Below are 18,153 nucleotides of genomic sequence, written 5' to 3'. Positions count from 1 at the left end.
AAGGAGAAGAAATACATCTTCTAATGTATAAAAAAGCTGTTCTAGAGGGAAGAAAGAAGTAGTACTTCTTGGTATCTATGGATGATGCACTCTCTTGTCCTTCAGGTAGAATGTTTCCAAGTGTGGTATTCACAACAATGGGTCCACCTTTACCTACAGGAGAGCTTGAGAAGGATTGCCAGAAACTGGAAGCTGATGTTGCATTCGCTAGTGTTGTAATAATTGTAATGGATAATAGGAATGCCTGTTTCTGGCTACTTAGCAAGGAGCCGTGCAAACCAAGCATGACTCAAGCTGCATTAATTTTGATGTAATACTTCAAAGATACATAGTCTTTGTTCTTTTTTAGTATTAATTTTTCTTTCCTTTAAAACAGAGTGACTGGCCAGAAGGATACCACCTTGCTTCTGCCATGAATTTCCGTTTCCCACAATGTGTCCCTATAAGCCTAAAAACTCTCATCCCAAATGCAAGCAATGAAGCAATACAGCTTATGAGTGACATGCTAAACTGGAATCCAAAGAAGAGACCTACAGCAAGTCAGGTCTGAGCACATGAATAATTAAGTATAAGGCTGAATTTTTTTGCATTGCTAAAAAATTGTAGATACAGAAAGCATTTGGTTCTCATACTACTGATGACCACAGAAGCATCTCCTCACTTTGAACACTTGGGTGGGAATGAGATTGAGTGGTGAGGAGAAAAAGTTCTAAACCTGGCTCAGCAGACATCATAAACTCTTCAGTTATTTCTGCAGTGTTGTCTTCTGTATTGGCATATTTTAAAACTCTCTCCATACAGGATAGAGAAAAAGCTGAGCCACAAGTTTCCTCAGTTGTGTTCTATAAGTCACTTCTGCTACCTTTGTTTTCCTCCCCTAGCTGTGCAAAGGGTGTTATTGAAAACTACACTTTGCTTTCTGTGAAGCTGCAGATGGAATACAGTATGGAAGAGCTAAGGATTATTTTTACTTGGAGGTGGAATGTAAATTGTACTAAGTGATAAGGAAAGAACTTTGTGAAGAACATACCAATAGATCACAAAGGTCACAGTTTTTCTCCAAGTTGATTTGAAGAAAACATATTTCAAGTACCAAAGATGGTTACATTCTGTGGATTTATTTTTTTAAAATTCATACCTAATGCAATCCTATTTAGAAGTATAGGAAGGAAGTATAGAGGAAATTGGGAAAGAAAAGACATATTGCAAGTTGGATGTAATGTAAGTGATTCAGAAGTGGTTAAACAGATGGTACCAAATACAGCAACCATTTCTATCCACTTTATAAAGCATAACTATTGTACAGCCACTGAGAGATCTATCTGTAGTCCAGTACTATGTATCTCTACACAAAACGATGTATGGTGCCTTATAAAAGCAAATAACCAGCTTTTACACAAGTGAGTTATCAAGGAAGCAGCTGCAGCAGTTGTGTAATCCACAGTCAAAACAAAGAATTTAATGCATACACATGGTAATGTGTAAAAAGGCAGCAATTCTTGAGTGCAGCTGAGGCAAAACACCTCTTTGAGAACTAACAAAGAGTAGGATCCTACCCAGAAGGAGTAGCAGAATGTGCTGTTTTGACATAGAAGGAGGTGTGTTACTAAGGTGTGTCCATGCTCTGCATCCAGTGGTGGACATGAAAAGGTCAGAGTAAAAGGATGAAATAAACATCTGCCTTAAGACAGACATTGTAGTTTCCTAATAAACACCATGAAGGCACAGCAAGCACAGCTAATGTATTTTAAAGCAAAACAAAAGCAGGGAAAGCTGGTGATAAGAAAAATGAGGGAGAAACTTTGCTCATTAACATTCTGTAATTGTAAAACCCATACATGGCAATCATCACACTTCTGGTTTTTTCTTGGTTTTGTTTGTTTTGTTTTGTGGGTATTTTTGTTTGTTTGTTTGTTTGCTTTTTGTTGGGGTTTTTTGGGGGGGTTGCTTGTGGGGATTTGTTTTGTTTGGGTGGTTTTCTTATGTGGGGTTTTTTGCTTCTGTTTGTTTTTGTTGGTATTTTTTGTTTGGTTTGGTTTTTTTAATTAAAAAACCCCAGACTGTTCCTTGAGTTGCCAAAACATAGTCAGCAGTGGAAACATGCAATAAAGCATGTGGTAAAGGTAGTGGAGACTACTTGTTTTAAAACTGAGATTTGTTACTGCATGAATTTAGAATGGTGTTGAATGTAAAACACACCACAGAGCACAGACTCCACAAAACCTAGCAGTAAAGGAGGGAAAGAAAGGACATGACTGCTGTAACATGCACAATTGGATCCGTCTTACTAAGTTATGATGGGAAGACTTTGAAACACAGAACTGCCAGTTATCAATACACACTGTTTACATATGATCTCATTATGCATCCATCCTGCATCTGTGCAGGATTTGCTTGCTTAAATGTTTCAGAAACCTGCTTAGATCCTTGCTGAAGTTACCAAAATCAACTTTTTGAAGTAAAATTAGTATGTTATATCTTCTTCTCCAGGCTTTGAAGTATCCTTACTTTCAAGTTGGCCAAATTTTAGGACCTCCTCCACAGTATCTGGAGAAGCAGACTCCTATTAAACCGGTTCAGCCAACAGAGCCAAAGCCAGCTTTTCCTAAACTGGAAGCTATATCCAAGCCAGAACCTCTGTCTTCACCTGATTTACCTGACAAAACAGAGCCACAGTCCCTGCCAAAGGTTAACCACCAGCCTCTCCAGCAAATTCAGTTGCCTCAGAATACAGCTAACCAGCAAGTACCAAAGCAGCAGCAGCCACAGGCACAACCATTTTTTCCAATTATCAATAAAAATTCATCACCTGTAAGTTGTCTTTAATAACTACTTAGATGGTTTTATTAAAAGTTCTTAGTATATTAAACCAGGTGATCACTTGTCCTACATTTTATTAGAGGAAATACAAATAGATAACTAGGGACTAATAGAGGATATGCCAGGTTGCTTCCTAAAATTTGGCAGCCAGTCAGAAGAAAAGATTGCTTGTAACAACAGTGTGTGTTCATTTATAGTAGCCCTTACTGACATGCTTATGCAGTAACGTAGTTATAACAGCTATGACTTATTGACCTTTGAGAAATAATTCACAAAAATACTGTCAGTATACAGTAGAGAAGTGGAAAGGGAGAACTTCTCTTGCCTCATGCAGGAAAATACCCAAGAAGGTTTATCCAATTCCTAACCTTACAAGAATTTAACAATTAATATTTTTTTGTAAGATGAATAGTAAAATTTGGTTTGTAATCTTCATTTTGCTTTTGGGTTGTACTCACTGAACTGCAGTATAAAGCATGTTAAAAGTAAAAGGTATTCAGAAAATACTGGAAAGCAAATGGTAGTCAGATGAAAGGATAGTTTTTAAATTTAGTCATTTCATTGGAAGAGAATGTTAAAGAAAGGCCTGACAAGCTTCTTTTATTTGCTGTACTTACTTTGGGGCCACAGCAGTGTTCTGCACCACTGTATTCTATTTCTCGAAGGTTCATCTACCACTGTTTAGAGCACAAGTTCAACAAGATACCAGCAGTAGAGGCTGAACACAGAACTGGATCTGCAAATAGAATGTTAACCTCACTACTTTAGGTAGACTTGGGCAATTTAAGGATGAGAGTCCAAAAGAACTACACTCAAAATACATGCTGGCATTATTGTTATGGTTTGTACTTAAAGTCATTCTGAGACTATGACCAAAACAGGCACAACGTAACGAGAAAAATTCCCTCAAAGTCTTTAACCAATATTCAGAAAGTAAACTAGATACAAAATATAAAATTTTAGAATGGAATTAAAGGTTGTTTTTTTTTTTATTTAAAATAGAAACAAGCAGCTAGTGGCCCTCTGAATGTTGCACTAGGTCCTAAAAGCTGCAGAAGACGATGGGGTCAGACTTTGGTAAAGGCTATGGATAGCTGGGATGACTTGGATGACCCTGAATTTGGAATGTCATGTTCAAAGAAGCCTAGCATTGCATTGTTAAAAGAAAAGAAAAACAAGGAATTTATTTTTAGGTAGGTCCTACAATTATGAAATCGTATTTTCTTTTAGCAAACAGTCCAGTAGATTTATAGATTGATTAAGACAAGTCTGTGAAAATTCAAGTCACCCAAATTCTGCAAGAATGCCAAAAGCTGTATGAGCAGACCAGCTTTGGGTGTGGTGTTGATTTGGTGCTAGCAGTATCCCAACACAATCAAATTTGCTTTCAGGCACTACATGGTTTAGGTGTTTCTTGTGTTATTAAGAAAATGTCTGTCTTACTAAAATCAGACATACTAACATAATTTCCTTTGTCAGTTAAGTGATACTGTGCTCCCCATTTGCTCTTATTCTGTACTGTTGGATACACTTATTTCTTCCAATACCAGGTCAAATGCTCATGAGGTATTAGATTTGGCTGTTACTTTTTGGAAATAGACTCTGCTGATGAAAGTGGGATAACTGAAGAGCACCCTATTCTTCAGGCTAAGGTCAGCTTGTGGTATTCTGAGATGGAGGTGTTGGTCACATTGTTTGAAAATTTTGATTTTTTTCAGTGTGCCAGAACCAAAGCCTTCATGCTATATCCAGCCAGGAGCAGAAAATAAGGTTCTGATGAGAAATGATTCTGGAAGATCAAATACATCAGCAAAACAGTACTATCTAAGACAATCAAGATATCTACCTGGTAAGGTTAAAATTCAATACATATAGAAAATACAAGGTGGGCACAATCTACATACAGTACATTTAAACTTTGGATTTCTCATTGGATAATTTTACTGTTCATAACCAGGCTAAATTTTCAAGCTTTGGACTAAATGCCTTTCCCAGAACATATCACAATTGATGCAGAAGTTCATGGCTATGTAAACGTGGCTCGTACACCATAAAAGTTCACAGGACCTCTTATGACCAGTAACATAAAAAATCCTCAGTAATATAAATCCAACGTCTCTGGGACTACTAGGACTATATCCTGATTGACCTATAAGCAAGTGTGTCTGAGGACTGAAAAAACTACATATATTCTCTTCATCAGGAACCATAGTGATAGGACAAAGAGTAATGGGTTCAAACTGAAAGAGGAGAAATTTAAATTAGATATATAGAGGAAGTTCTTTACTATGAGGGTGGTGAGGCACTGGAACAGGTTGCCCAGAGAAGTTGTGGGTGCCCCATATCTGGCAGTGTTCAAGGCCAGGTTGGATGGGGCTCTGAGCAACCTGATCTAGTGGGAGGTGTCTCTGCCCATGGCAGGGGTGTGGGAATTAGAAGATCTTTAAGGTCCCTTCCAACTCAAACCATTCTATGATTTTATACATATATAATGCATATTTATCAGTTTTGCAGTGTCAGGAGGTTGGAGGTCTTTACACAGTTAGCCTTCTTTGTAGGAAGTGTTTAGAAATATCAGCCACTGGCACTGGCAGGAATTCACACATTCACTTCCCCTCCCTGGGTATCTTTAAAAATAGATAACTTAGTCTAAATCTGGGTGCTTTTATCAGGAAAATAACATGAAATTTTGTAATTGCTAGAAATGAGAATGGAAAGGAGGGGAAAGCAAAGAGAATGTTTCCTTCAATAAGTATTCTAAATATATACTATAATCAAATTATTTTCTTGGTGTCACTTAGTGTCATTTATTTGTTACCATGATGCTTTGTACAATTCCAATAAGCATATCATGACTTCTGCTGTAATCCACATGTGAGAATTCAGGTGGCTCACAAAGGAATTCCTCATTGTCAGGCAAGTTGTTTTGTTACAACGTATCATTAATTTGTCAGGAATTCATTAGGGCAGTGATGACTTCTGAATATGAAATCACTTCCTGAATGTTAAATAGGATGCCCAGAGGCTCAAGAGTTTAAGTCCAAAAGAAAAGAAAAAGAAAAATATAAAGGGCGAGGAGCTTCCCTATCTAAAGGTAACACAAATGGAAGGTTCATCTATATTTCTTATCTTCTTTTAAGCATGATTCTAGTGTCTCTCTGGTTTTCAGTTAGAAAGGCATAGATGTAAAAAATAATTAATTCCAAGATTTAAGGGAATAATAGCTCCAAGGAGCACATTTGTTATTTATACATATTACTTTAGTTCTGTAACCAGCAGATCTGGGAGCTGTTTTCGTGCAGTGTAATCCCCTTAAGTCTTGTAATGCTCCTAACATGTGAAGTAACAAGAACCTCTTTGTCCTACTTTTTAACTTAACCCTTAAAGAAATAGTTTATTTTCAGTCTTGAGAACCCTAGTTTTTGATAGGTATTTTTAATTTGTGTTAATTTTTTGATGGACAAAAATATCAATAATGCGATTATGGTTTTATAGAATCCAAGTAACTGTACTAAAAAGACTGTTAAAAGTTCTCTTGAAAGCATGAAGAGAATTTTTCTTAAATCAGTGTCACTAGTTTTCATGGCTTAGCTTAAAAATCTAACCTAATCAATGGACATTGTTAATTTACATTAATGGTGTTCACATTATGGCACAAATAATTCAGTGTTGGTTCACTGTTCTAAAAATGTGCATTTTTCATGGGTTGCATAATGTTTGAAAATTGATATTTATAACATTATTTATCATTTGTTTTCTAAGGTGTAAACCCAAAGAGTGTCTCTTTAGCAGCAGTCAATAGAGAAGGATCACAAGGAACCTGGAACAACCAGTTGTTTTCTAAATCGCTGGCACATACTGGAGGAGGATTTACTTTCAGGAGAAATACTACAGGTAAAAGTGCACATTATATCTCATCATACTTTATTTAATTAATGTAGTTAAGACCATCTGGTTTAAATTCTGTGGTCAAGCTTAGCTTCTAAACTTTTTTTTCCTCTTGTTTTAACAAATGTTTTTTCATATGTAAAACTATGTATTTTGCTTTCAGAACATTAAGAAGGTATAGACCAGCCATTCTTTATAAAGTTTTGTCAAGATAAATTTTGTCCATAATCCTCTTAGACCATAGGTACTGTATTTAAGCAAATAGTTTGACCTTATTACTGCCTGCTCAGTGTGCTATGGAACATTAGCAAACAGCAGTGTCACCTGTGAAAACAAAATGGTGAGTGGTGTGCTCATGTAATAAAAGTGCTGCCTAATATTCTAAATATGTCTTTTATCTGTTTACTAGCCTTGTCCTAAATACTGTGCTGCAGGAAAACTCCCCTTATTTTCGGGAACTTTCAGGGAAGTTATTTTTGGGAGTATGTTTTGTGAAGTACACTAGTAGTGAAGACTAAGGCTAGTTAAACAAAGTTTCATTCTTGCTTGCTTTTTTCCCCTCTGTTCTTTTACATCACCTAAACAGGTTCTTCTTATCCTTTTTCTAAAGTTCTGTCTTTCCATCTTTTTCTTCCTTTCGTTTTCCTTACCTACAGATGAGAACTTAATTATACCTATTGAAAAGCTATCGTGCAAAGAAAGGTTTAATGAAAAATTAGAAGATCCAAAAGGTAATTTATAGCAATTGTAGCCTAGTTCTTTGTATGTTTCTTATTTATGTTTTACAGTTTCTTGTAAAACAATTATGTTTATAATGCATGTTCCTGATGATCATATACTTCCATTTGCAGTTGTACTCTGTTTTGTCAAACCTTGCTCTCTTCATTGTGACTTCTGGATTCTTGGGATTTACTGTGTCTTAAAAGGCAGAGAGTATTTTATTATCCTAATTATAATCCACAGCAGGTCACTGCCCTGTTGCTGGATAATGGTGAAGAAGTGATCCTTAAGCAGCACGTGCATCTCTCCTGAAGGACTGCTTGTTCATGACAGGACTTGGGACTTGAACCATTTCCTGCATTTGGATTCTCTACCTGATTCTTACACTGATTTTACAGTGCTGTGGTTGAACAGATTTTGGTGGAGCTACCTTAGTGTAAGAAGGTGGAAACTCAGGATTCCAGGCACACTAGTTTATGTCTAAATACACTGTTGGCTACAAGCATTGCAAATGCTGGAATGTTTTACCTCTCCCCCTGTTCCTGCCCCCTCTGGTGTGTACTGCCCACGTGACACATCTCATTGCAACTACTTGTAGGGTTTTTTGAACTCACTACCTACCTCAAACAATTCAACGACCTTATCCTTTGCGAAGAATCAGGTGTGTGTTGTTTGAGATGGGGGTATGGCCTTGGCCACCCTTGTGGACATCATGGCAATGAGTGCTTGCCTATAGACCAGCTGCCAGAGCTCCTGGATGCCTGATGGATGATTACTTCTCTAGCAAGAACCCCTTCCTTTGTATGGCAGTAGTCAGAGGTAAGGAACTGTGCTTTTAAATAGGATGTTTTTAAATTTGTAGCTATTCTGTTATTTTATATTGAACTTTTTTTCCTGCTTCCCTTGTTCTCATCCAACAAAAGATCACCCCTGCAGACCTCTCTGTTTCACCCAGACTGTTCATCCTGGCTGCACTTTTTCACTTCCTGCAGAAGAATTCATAAAGGACATTGGACATTGAGAGGTAAGGAGAACAAAAAAAAATGGTTGAACAATTTTTGACAGCTATGCAGCTTTGCTGAGCTGTAGCAAAGAAGCAGACAGAAGTAGTCTTTTTGAGGTTGTATTAATTGAGGCCTGTCATGTTCTTATTTTTAGACCTCAAAATTTTAAGGAATGCTATTGAGTTCTCAGATCTGAACTATTCCCAATAGCTAGGATCTGGGGAATAAGAGAATGTGTGTGTATATATCCACAAGCAGGTGAATGAACCACTAAAACTGTGTTGTTTTGGTTTTCAGGCAAATTCCTGAAAAGGAAGAACAACTTAGACTCTACAAGAAAGTTAAATTTTATTGGAATACTTCATTAAAGTTTTATTTTTCACCAGCTGTATTGATGTGTCATTCTTTACTGTGGAAACTGGCATCAAGTGGACAGAGGAAAGCTACATGGAGACCCAACTATTTGCAGAGCTGTGAAGTGATAGTTTGAGGAGACTGGCAAAACTGAGTTAGCTGAATGCTTTTTGTTAGTGCTCCTGAACAGGGAGGTTTGCAACAACCCAATGCAGCTGTAATTAGCTGAGGATACCTTTTTTGGGTTGTAGATGACCACTTTTGCAGCTTATAGATCCACTGCTCTGAGCTCTGACATAATCAGAGAGGACTGAGAGTGTTTGTGTGAAGAGGAACATTATGGGATTGCACAAAGGCTAGCAATTTAGGAGACAAAAACTGTCAAAACAGAGACTGCATGTTTAGTGCAACTACCACTGAAACTATGATGAATATGCACACATTTAATAAAGGTTAAAACAAACTACTGTGTATGGCCTTGTATTTCACAATACTACTGAACACAGAACCATACCACTATAGAAAAGCATTTCTCTCTGGACATTGTGCCAGCACAGTCTTTACACTGTCCCAAGTGATGACAGATATGAGGAAGGTATGAAATTGTCTTGGACCAGGGAATCTAAGTATTGTAACAGATCCTTCTGCCACTGAACATTAATTTCAGTACTAATTTTGTGTGTACATGCACAATGCTTCTCAGCTTCCAAATGAGGATGGTTATGTCAACCTTCCCATGGGAGTACTGCTTTAAAGAAAGATCTGAGCCAAAACTAGGCATAATATTATAACCAGGGTTAAAGAAAGAGGGTAGTTGGGTCTGACCTTATAGTAGGCCTTTTAGCTATGGAACTGGCAGTCAACTTCAAGTGGTGCACCACTTCCCACAAGAGAAGTTGGGTTTCAGTTCTTTTAGATTTAGGCCTGTAGTGGTTTGAACCAGGTTTTCCCCCTGAAGCTAAGGAAGTGGTAAAACCCCAGGGGGTGGTGACCCCTGGAAGTTTTGCAGTTTCGTCCAATGGGCGCTTCTGCGAAATGTAAACATACCACAAGCAAACGGAAGAGAAGGTTAGTTGTAGTTTGGTGTTGTAGAAGTGGTAGCCATGTTCTGAGGCCACGAGGAGCAGAGGGCAGGAGCCCTCTGGGGGGCTTTGGCCCCCCAGCCCACAGCGGGGGCTGCGGGGACCTGGAACAGCATAAAGCTGGGCTAGGTGCCTGCAGTTGAGAGCTAAAAAAGTTTTCTCCACTGTGAGTGAGCAGAGACAGCAGCGGCAGAAGCAGCGTCCAGAAGCGATGGCAGAGAGCCAAAAAGATAAGAACGCAGCAGAGGCAGCTTGCAACCAGGCAAGCTGACACAGAGATGTCTAATGAAGAGAGAGAGAGCTGAGAGAGCAGCAGGGAGAGAGGAAGCTGGGGTAAGAACTAGAATAAGACCCCATACCCCTCTGAGACCTCCGAGAAAGGAGGGAGATTAACTCCTATTAAGGAGAGGAGCCTTGGAGTGCTGCAGCACCAGAGAGAGAGGAGCTGAGAAGCTCAAAGACGTCCTGAAGCTGGACCAGGACGGAGAAGGAATGCGGGGGGGTTGACCTTGGCCCCCCTCGCTGCTGCTGACAAGCCTAGCAGCCTGAGACAGAGCACAGGAGCTCTGGTAGAACTCTTGAGGCAAAGGCTTTCAATTCAATGCTGCCCAAGATGTTCTGACTCAGGGGTGAACCCCCCTGAGGAAGGGACTTCCACGAAGATGCCGCTGCATTTCGTGATATGCCTGTGGTGACGCGAGTTTTGTCCCTGCTGGCAGTCCACAGGTGAGACCTTCGCTTGGAGTCGAAGGGCCGAGAGGGGTGAAAGGAGACCCCCTTGTGTCTTGAAAGACCCTCGTTTGGAGACGACGAGCCAAGGGGCTTGGAGACCCCCTTGTGTGTATTGAAAAGAGATCCAGCTACAACAATCCAGTTACGGCTGCTGCATAGAGACAGAGAGACCTGCTGCCTTAGGGACATTGCTGCTCTGAAGAAAGGATCTTTCCTTCTTCCCTCCTGGACTTTTATTTGGAGGGGAGAAGAGATCTGATCCATTGAAAATACTTATGTCATGGTAGAGATAGTTGTGATCGTGTGTATAATGTATTATAATATTTATTTGTACAGTCATTGTAATATATTCCCTTTCGCCCATTCTGAGTCTCGTGTTTTGTCTGGAAAAAACACGTCTTATACTAGGTTGAGATGGGGGAGGGGGCTTGGACTAGGGAATTAGATTTTTTTGGGGGATCTCAAACCATGACAAGGCCAAACATGTTGAGCATAAGAGTAGGGCTGAGTGCTAGTTTTCAAATAGCTTAAACCAGCTTCTGGTAAAGCAAGTAGATGTAAGCAAAAGGTAAGATCCTATCTATCTTTCTCTAAAACTCGGTGTAAACCTTTCTATGTTCACCCTTCTCTGTTGTTTTTTTCCTGCTGATCTCCAGCTTGCAAGTCTGCTAAGTGCTGTAAAGATACAAAACAAAGAATTAATATATACTTTTTTTCAAGAGATGAGCACTAGGGAGTACTCTTGGGGTACTGCAAATATATTTTGAAGTGACTTTAAAAAGTAGGCAAGGTTTTCTGAATGCTACTGAAAATTCTAAAATTCTGTAATGTCAACAGGAAATCCTGGCTTTGTAAGTAGTGCTGCTTACAACCCATCAGGAATATACACCCCGTCCTTCCATAAAAAAGAAGTTGGCTCAGCGGGACAACGGATACAGCTAGCACCTCTTGGTGCACCTGTATCAGGTAAGAAATATCCTTTTACCATACATAACCAAGACAAAGAGAAACGTTAATTTTCCATGCTTCCAAAGAGATCAGCCCTTAGTAAGGTTTTCCTCAAGTTCTATAATTAAAACTGTAGGGCATAAATTGTTCTTAACGTAAGTGAACTGAATGTAGGCGTATAGAGGCAGCCCTGATAGCTAGAGAAACTATTGCTACTAATATTTATTAGGTAAAAAAGAAAATAATTACAAAAGGTGCAAACCTTTTATAATTCTAGAAAGTTTGGACCATTTGCTAAACTATGGCTCATTAGTGGTGATGGACCAAGCAGAATTGTAAAAATATGTAACTCCACAACTCTGTAGTAAATGGTCATGTAGACTGGACTCCATCCATCTGGTAAAAACAACGTGAAGTCTGTTCTAAATGTAACTGTTACCTTGGATCCTCTACAGTATGGATGATGTTCTGAGCACTTTCTTTGTATGTTCCTAGTTCAGAGAAGACGAACAGAAGTGCTCAGGATGCAGGAGAAACTGGTTTGTGAGTGAAGATTTAGAGCTCTTGTCCAAACCCAGCAGCATGCTCCTCTAGTTACTTCAGAGGAAACAGCAAGGCCCTCAATTTGGTGAATTGTTTAACCAAAGGGCTTATGGCACACCAATCTCATACGGTCCTGCTTAAATAATGTCTTTTTGCTGATGTGCTCTTTTGAGTTACCTGTTCTCCTTAGGAATTTGCAAGTAACTTCTGAGAAGCAGAGAGGGAAGGAAGGAAGGAGATGGCATGCATATATAAAATATGCTTAGATGTATATGTATTCTGTGCCTGAGTGCATCAGAAGCCCACCAGGGAAGGCTGGAGCTGCAGTTCATTATCTTATCAACTCACTGCTGGAACACAGCTGCGAGAGTTTTGATTTGTCACAGTGTGTGGATCAAGAAGTTCATAGAATGACAAAATCTGCAACTATCTCTAGACTGCTGTGAATAGTGTGAAAGAGAAGGGATTAGATATGGTGTTCCAAAGGGAAATAAATTCACTGTTAATCTGTAATTAGAAATGGAAAATGTGTAGTAAAAGTCAGAAAAGCTGGCAGATGGAGGTCAATTAAGACACTCTTCCATGTCCTGGAAAAGAGCAAGAATACTATTGCTTTAAACCCCTCATATTTAGCCTAAACTTTGCAGACTTGCATGGGAAGAGAGATAACGATGAAGGAAATGGCAGGTTTTATCTCCTAGCTGTCAATATTTGAACGTTAACATTTTTTGTGACCCTTTGCTTTGCATTATGCAAACTGAAATAAGTTATGGTCTCAATTGTATTTCTCTCTTAATTTGTTAAGTTTTTTAATGCCATGATTTAAATAATTTAATGTAGTATAAAGGATCAGTTTCTCTGTGGAAAATGCCAAGACTCAGGAAAAGTGGCCTTCATTGCCAAACTACTGTAGGCTGGAATCATACTTTCTGACCAAAGATAGGGAATGCCAGCCTACAATAAAAAGGAACAGTATTAGTTTTCATAGAGGTGGAGACCTGACCCCCAGTTTCAGTTCCTTGACGTTCCTCCTTTTTAAATGCCTTGATCCTCACCTGTTCTTTAATGGGTTCAATCCACTGTTTCTGTAAGAAACAGAATGATACACAGGCACCAAAGAACCATTAAATTTCAATGTGAAATTTTTTTTAAGAGTATCACTAATACATAATAAAAGAAGACTAAACTACAAATGTAGGAATGGAAGGGGTAGGACCTACTTTGGGAATGCTAAGGTATAGCAGGAGTCTGGATAAGAGAGGTCCCAAATGACTGACTTTAAAGGATTGGGAAAATGGCAGAATTGGTCATGAACATGAAGAAGCATCAGCCCCTGCAGCAGCACAATTACTTTAGTCACATGAAGCTTGAGGAATTGCCAACTACCTGAAATGCAAAAAGGGGAAATCTGAGTAGGAAGGCCAGGAATACAGTAATGCACTACTGCTAGTACTTGGTATCAGGTGGATACCAATATTAAGGAATAAGAAAACCTTCAGACTTGGAATGGATCCTATAAAATCAATGGAGAAATGGGAAAAGGAGCAAAGAGGTCTTGTCACCAGTTAAACCAGGAGTTCTGAGTTGAGCAGGAGGGAAATAAAAGGCATAAAATCTCAAAGGGAACAAAAAGGTCTCCAGAAACTGTCCTTCAGTCTAAGCTGTTTGGGTCTTAATAAGTTTATCAATGTTATAATTACATGCTTTTATAAATATTTGAGATATTTGAGATAGAAGAAAGAACACACTCATTCTGTAGCAGTTTTATAATGGGAGATACAAAATTGTAGGTATATGCATCAGTTTTTCTACTGAATTTCAGTCTCAACGTTTTCTCGAGGGATTGCTGCAAAACAAGTATCCAGTAGGTGAGGATTAAACACACAAACTATAGGAAACATGCACCTTATCTTAAAACAAGCATAGACAGCATGCTCTCAGGCATATAGTGGGATTCTTGCAGGTGTCCTGTGCAGAGTCAGGAGTTGGACTTGATCCTTTGGGGTCTCTTCCAACTCAGGATGTTTTATGACATGTAGGAGACCAAAGCACCTTGCTACATTGGCACCCTTAAGTACCATAAGTCATCTTTAACCTCTCAGTCTTTTCTCTGTGAAGAAGTAAAGTATCTTTTTAGTCATCATTAATTCTGAGTTCTTGTTCCTTTCAGATTTTTCCTGGAAAACCAAAGCTGCTCGTGCTCCATTACCAGGTCCTACCTTCAATTCACCAGCAAAAAACATGAGTATCTTAACTTACCCACCAACAATTCAGCGAGTACATGGAAGAACAGACTGGGTGGCCAAATATGGAGGAAACAGATAGAAAATGCCATCCTGTACAGATACTACGTGCGCTGTGTTCGGTCCTCCTGCACTTGGAAACCTGAAATGCCTATTTGCTCTAACTTTTCTTAAGACTATGCAATAGTAAAGAAGAAAAAAAGACCTTGTGTTCTATTACCTGTTATAGTACACATATAATACCATGTAAAATACTGGCTATAAAGTAGGATGTAATGAAGTATTGTATAACACATATTGCCAAAACTACTAGATTTCATTTGACATTTTTCTATAGATGATCTCCTATCCCTGTTACGGTTATTCATCCAGTGCAACATCCACTGTTGGGATATGCTTGAAGCACACAAGCAGTTAGAAGTAGGGCTGAAGCAGAGCAGCACCAGGCTTCCAGGTGTTAGGCTGGTTCCTCAGCAGGAAGATGAGAGTGAAGCACAGCTCCGGCTTTGTGAGGAATACCAAACTCTCCTACAAGGATTTCAGAACTCTCTTGTAACTAAGAATTACTCAGGGTCTGTAAGCTGCAAATATTCATGTAGCAATGAGAGCTTAAATCCTTGTAGTGGGACATAAGCAATCCACTTATAGATACTACACAAGAAAACTCTAAAAACTTGGCTGATACATGGCTGTAGAAAGATATAGCAATACTGGAAAATAGCTAAACAAGTACTGAATGCTAGACTCAAGCTGTGAAGTGAAGCCTAACAATTAGATTCTGCTGTTATAATTAACTTAATGCCATTTTTGGTCAAAGACCTGTAGAGATTTTCCTCTGTCCTGTCAAGGGAGTGTCACAGTGACCTTTTAAGAAGCCTGAATCACTGTGGTCTGTCAGTGATTTTAAGGGTGAATAATAAAATAATAAAATGCATAAATTATCAATAAACTCCTGTTTCTTTATATCTTTATTGGGTGATCAAACTTAAACTACAGAAGTTGAACAAGCTACATGAGGGGCTACATATTGGGCTGTTCTTTAAAAATATTGTTTTCTGGTTTAGATCTTAAAGGCCAACTTAGGTACCTAAAAACACACAGCAACTTTAATAATTCATTGTGTCGCTGTTTATATGCTCGTTCAGTACTTTCCCCAGCTTTTATGGTAAGTTTTATAATAATATCGTGCAAAGGACTTTGCAATGTACAATAAACTGTTTTTTTAGGATGTTGAACTAGGCTATTTCTGTTAACAATTGCATTTAGAATAGATGCTTTAGACTTAATAGTTACATTAAACTTGCCATTTTGAAGTATAAACAGAGTATGTTCTTTAAGGATTTAAAGCTGTTAATGATTACTTTAAGCATTGTAAAAAAAAGAAATGTATTTGTAGGCTTTTATAATGGATATTAAAATTTAAATTTCTGTTGTTGACCCAATCTTTCATAATATATAGGTTACATTAATTTCCTGGAAAGCAATTTAATCTAAAACAATTTTACCAAAAAGTCAAATATTTTGTTATTAAAATTGCACCTAAAGAAAATGCCACTTTAATACTGTAAGAGCTACACAGGGATAGGGATATATGGTTAGTAATGCACTAGAGAGTTTAATTCAATTGCCATTGGTCTAGGATTAAATATTTGTCATTCCATTAGTACTAACAGATGTTCCTATGCTATTTAAATGTGTCTTAATTTATTGGTAGAATATATGTAACTTGTCATGGCAATGAAGGACAACCTCAGAATGTTTGTAACAGGCATTAAAGCAATGGTTTTATAATTAAAAAACAAGATAAATTAATCACTTGTCTCTAGTACAATATGCCAATGATTAAGTTAAAAACACGGCCTGGTCAAGGAACATCCAAAGCTCACATGTCCATAGCTCACATGTCCGTAAGTCACCTAGAGCAGAAAAATAAACAGGTACTATTTCTGGCACTAAATATGGCTAGAAGAAACATGCTGTCCCTTACCCTATGCTAATGAACCTTGAAAGGGCTTTGACATAACTAAACCAGCCTTTACTTGTTCATAATCAAAGCATGACCAGTGTTAAAAAATTCTTCTTGCAAACAGCAAGAAAAGGCTAATGAGCTCTGTACAGTCATTTTCATTCTGATTCATTGACACATTATCAGATTGTTAGTGCAGAAATGCCATCTAATGCTTAAAAAATTTAGTATGCTGAAAAAGTTTCAAGGGGGTAAAGAGTTTGTAAGACTAAAGCTTTTCTCTTGTCCCTTTGTCTGTATTACTGCTGTTTCTCCTGAACATGAAAAGTGGTAACACATTCTACCAGCAGTTCTCAGTTCAAGCTACTGCTTTCCAAAGCTCATGGAACAGCAGCTTAAGACTTTGGTCTAAGAGTTTAAAAGCTTTTAAGTCCAATTCCCTGTTTTCTATTTTCTTTATTCCATCAGAGACAACTGCAGCTCAAATTTGCAAGTTACCTGATTTGAGACCAGCATTATACAATTAGAAAACTGCTGGATCATGGATGTTCTCATTTTATTGCAGGAGATGCATTTATGTGTGCATCTTACTTCTACAGAAGAAAATTGATTCAACAGCAATATGAAGAGGCAAAAAAAAATATGAAGTAGTTTAAAGAGAAGTGTCTTAAATGCTAATGCTAATGGCTTACTAACTTTTTCAAGTTAGAGCAGAGACACTGAGACACTTGCCCACCAATGGTGAGTCCATGGGCTGGGATTAGGCACTTAAAAGGATGACATATAAACAAACCATCTTCTGTTTCTATGCAGGGAGGCAAGAGGGAAATGTAAATACAGGAGAACACCTGAAGCTGAACTCTGCAGGATGATGAATAAGGGTTTTAAGAAGATGCTCTGAGTACAGTTCCCCCTCAAGATCTCACTGCCTGTGCTCAAGCCAGCTCTGACCTAAGTTGTTTGGCCTGGGAACAGGCTGCTGAGACCCTTGCTGGAGCTGCACCCATTCCTGGCCATGTCTCTGAGGATCTGGAACCCAATCTGATTGACCTGGCATCCTGGCTTGATCTCAGCCTTGCCTCACCATTGTGAGTTGCCTGGCAAACTGCACTGCTGGCAGAGCATGGCTATGGCTATGGCCACTGGCCCAGCTCTGCACCTCCTGCTCAGGCAGCACAGGGTCACTGACCTGCCTGTTTTGCTGCAGCAAGGAACGAGGAAAGGAAAACTACAGGATGTGACCCTCCTGCAAAGCTACTAGCCTGATACTTAGAGAATTCTAAGCAACTCTAGGGTCTCACCATCTAATGGATCAACCCTGCTGCTTCCATCTCTCTCTGTACCAGGCACCAAAGAAAGGTTGAGGAAATAAAGCTCAGGATCTGTGCAGAAAGGGATATAAGTTAAATGAAACCAGAAAAGGGATACATTACCAACCATGTGTAGCTTCCAGGATTATTTCTCTATGGCAGGTTTATATTTGGAACAATTTCAGGCATCAAGGGAATCAACTGAGGACAAAGACTGATCACATGAACCCTTCAGTCTTTAAAGAAACTTTCATACAGAATTTTCTAAATCTAAAATAGACGATTCCCTCGGAAAACAAAAACCAAACAACCTTTAATACAATACTTGTCTGAATATTTGGTCTGTATGCTTTTGTTCTCTACACCTCCCGCCAGTTCAGATTTTTATATGTACAAGTTACTAGATTCAGAGAATAGAATAGAAATTATGTATACAATTCATGTTTGCAAATATATCCAGACACCCTGCAAGAAAGGCACCAAACTATCAATCCAGATGAATGACTAAAGACAAAAAAAGTTGTGTAGAACACAAAGGTTTGT

The 18,153-nt window shown here is 38.6% G+C and overlaps 1 protein-coding gene across 13 annotated transcripts in view; it reads left to right on the top strand.

Annotated features, from left to right (window-relative positions):
* The window catches only part of MAK (male germ cell associated kinase), a 32,969-nt gene extending 15,371 nt beyond the window's left edge, over positions 1-17,598 (top strand). For 7 of the 13 annotated variants that reach the window (XM_017808594.1, XM_017808593.1, XM_017808592.1 and 4 more), the window contains exons 8-16: positions 377-544; positions 2,491-2,811; positions 3,823-4,013; positions 4,539-4,669; positions 6,583-6,714; positions 7,365-7,439; positions 11,438-11,566; positions 12,044-12,091; positions 14,262-17,598. In XM_017808594.1, the coding sequence (XP_017664083.1) occupies positions 377-544; positions 2,491-2,811; positions 3,823-4,013; positions 4,539-4,669; positions 6,583-6,714; positions 7,365-7,439; positions 11,438-11,566; positions 12,044-12,091; positions 14,262-14,416 (1,350 nt within the window). In that variant the 3' untranslated portion in view covers positions 14,417-17,598. Of the gene's footprint in view, positions 1-376; positions 545-2,490; positions 2,812-3,822; positions 4,014-4,538; positions 4,670-6,582; positions 6,715-7,364; positions 7,440-7,671; positions 8,800-11,437; positions 11,567-12,043; positions 12,092-14,261 lie in introns of those variants that run through there. The other 6 variants (XR_001873801.1, XM_017808600.1, XM_017808598.1 and 3 more) reach the window with 6 other exon arrangements.
* Positions 17,599-18,153: the final 555 nt, after the last annotated feature.

Source organism: Lepidothrix coronata, unplaced genomic scaffold (assembly GCF_001604755.1).
Source record: "Lepidothrix coronata isolate B3197 unplaced genomic scaffold, Lepidothrix_coronata-1.0 Scaffold23, whole genome shotgun sequence".
Classification (NCBI taxonomy): domain Eukaryota; kingdom Metazoa; phylum Chordata; class Aves; order Passeriformes; family Pipridae; genus Lepidothrix; species Lepidothrix coronata.
The sequence above is the reverse complement of the archived record's forward strand: the minus strand, read 5'-3'. Positions and strand labels throughout refer to the sequence as shown.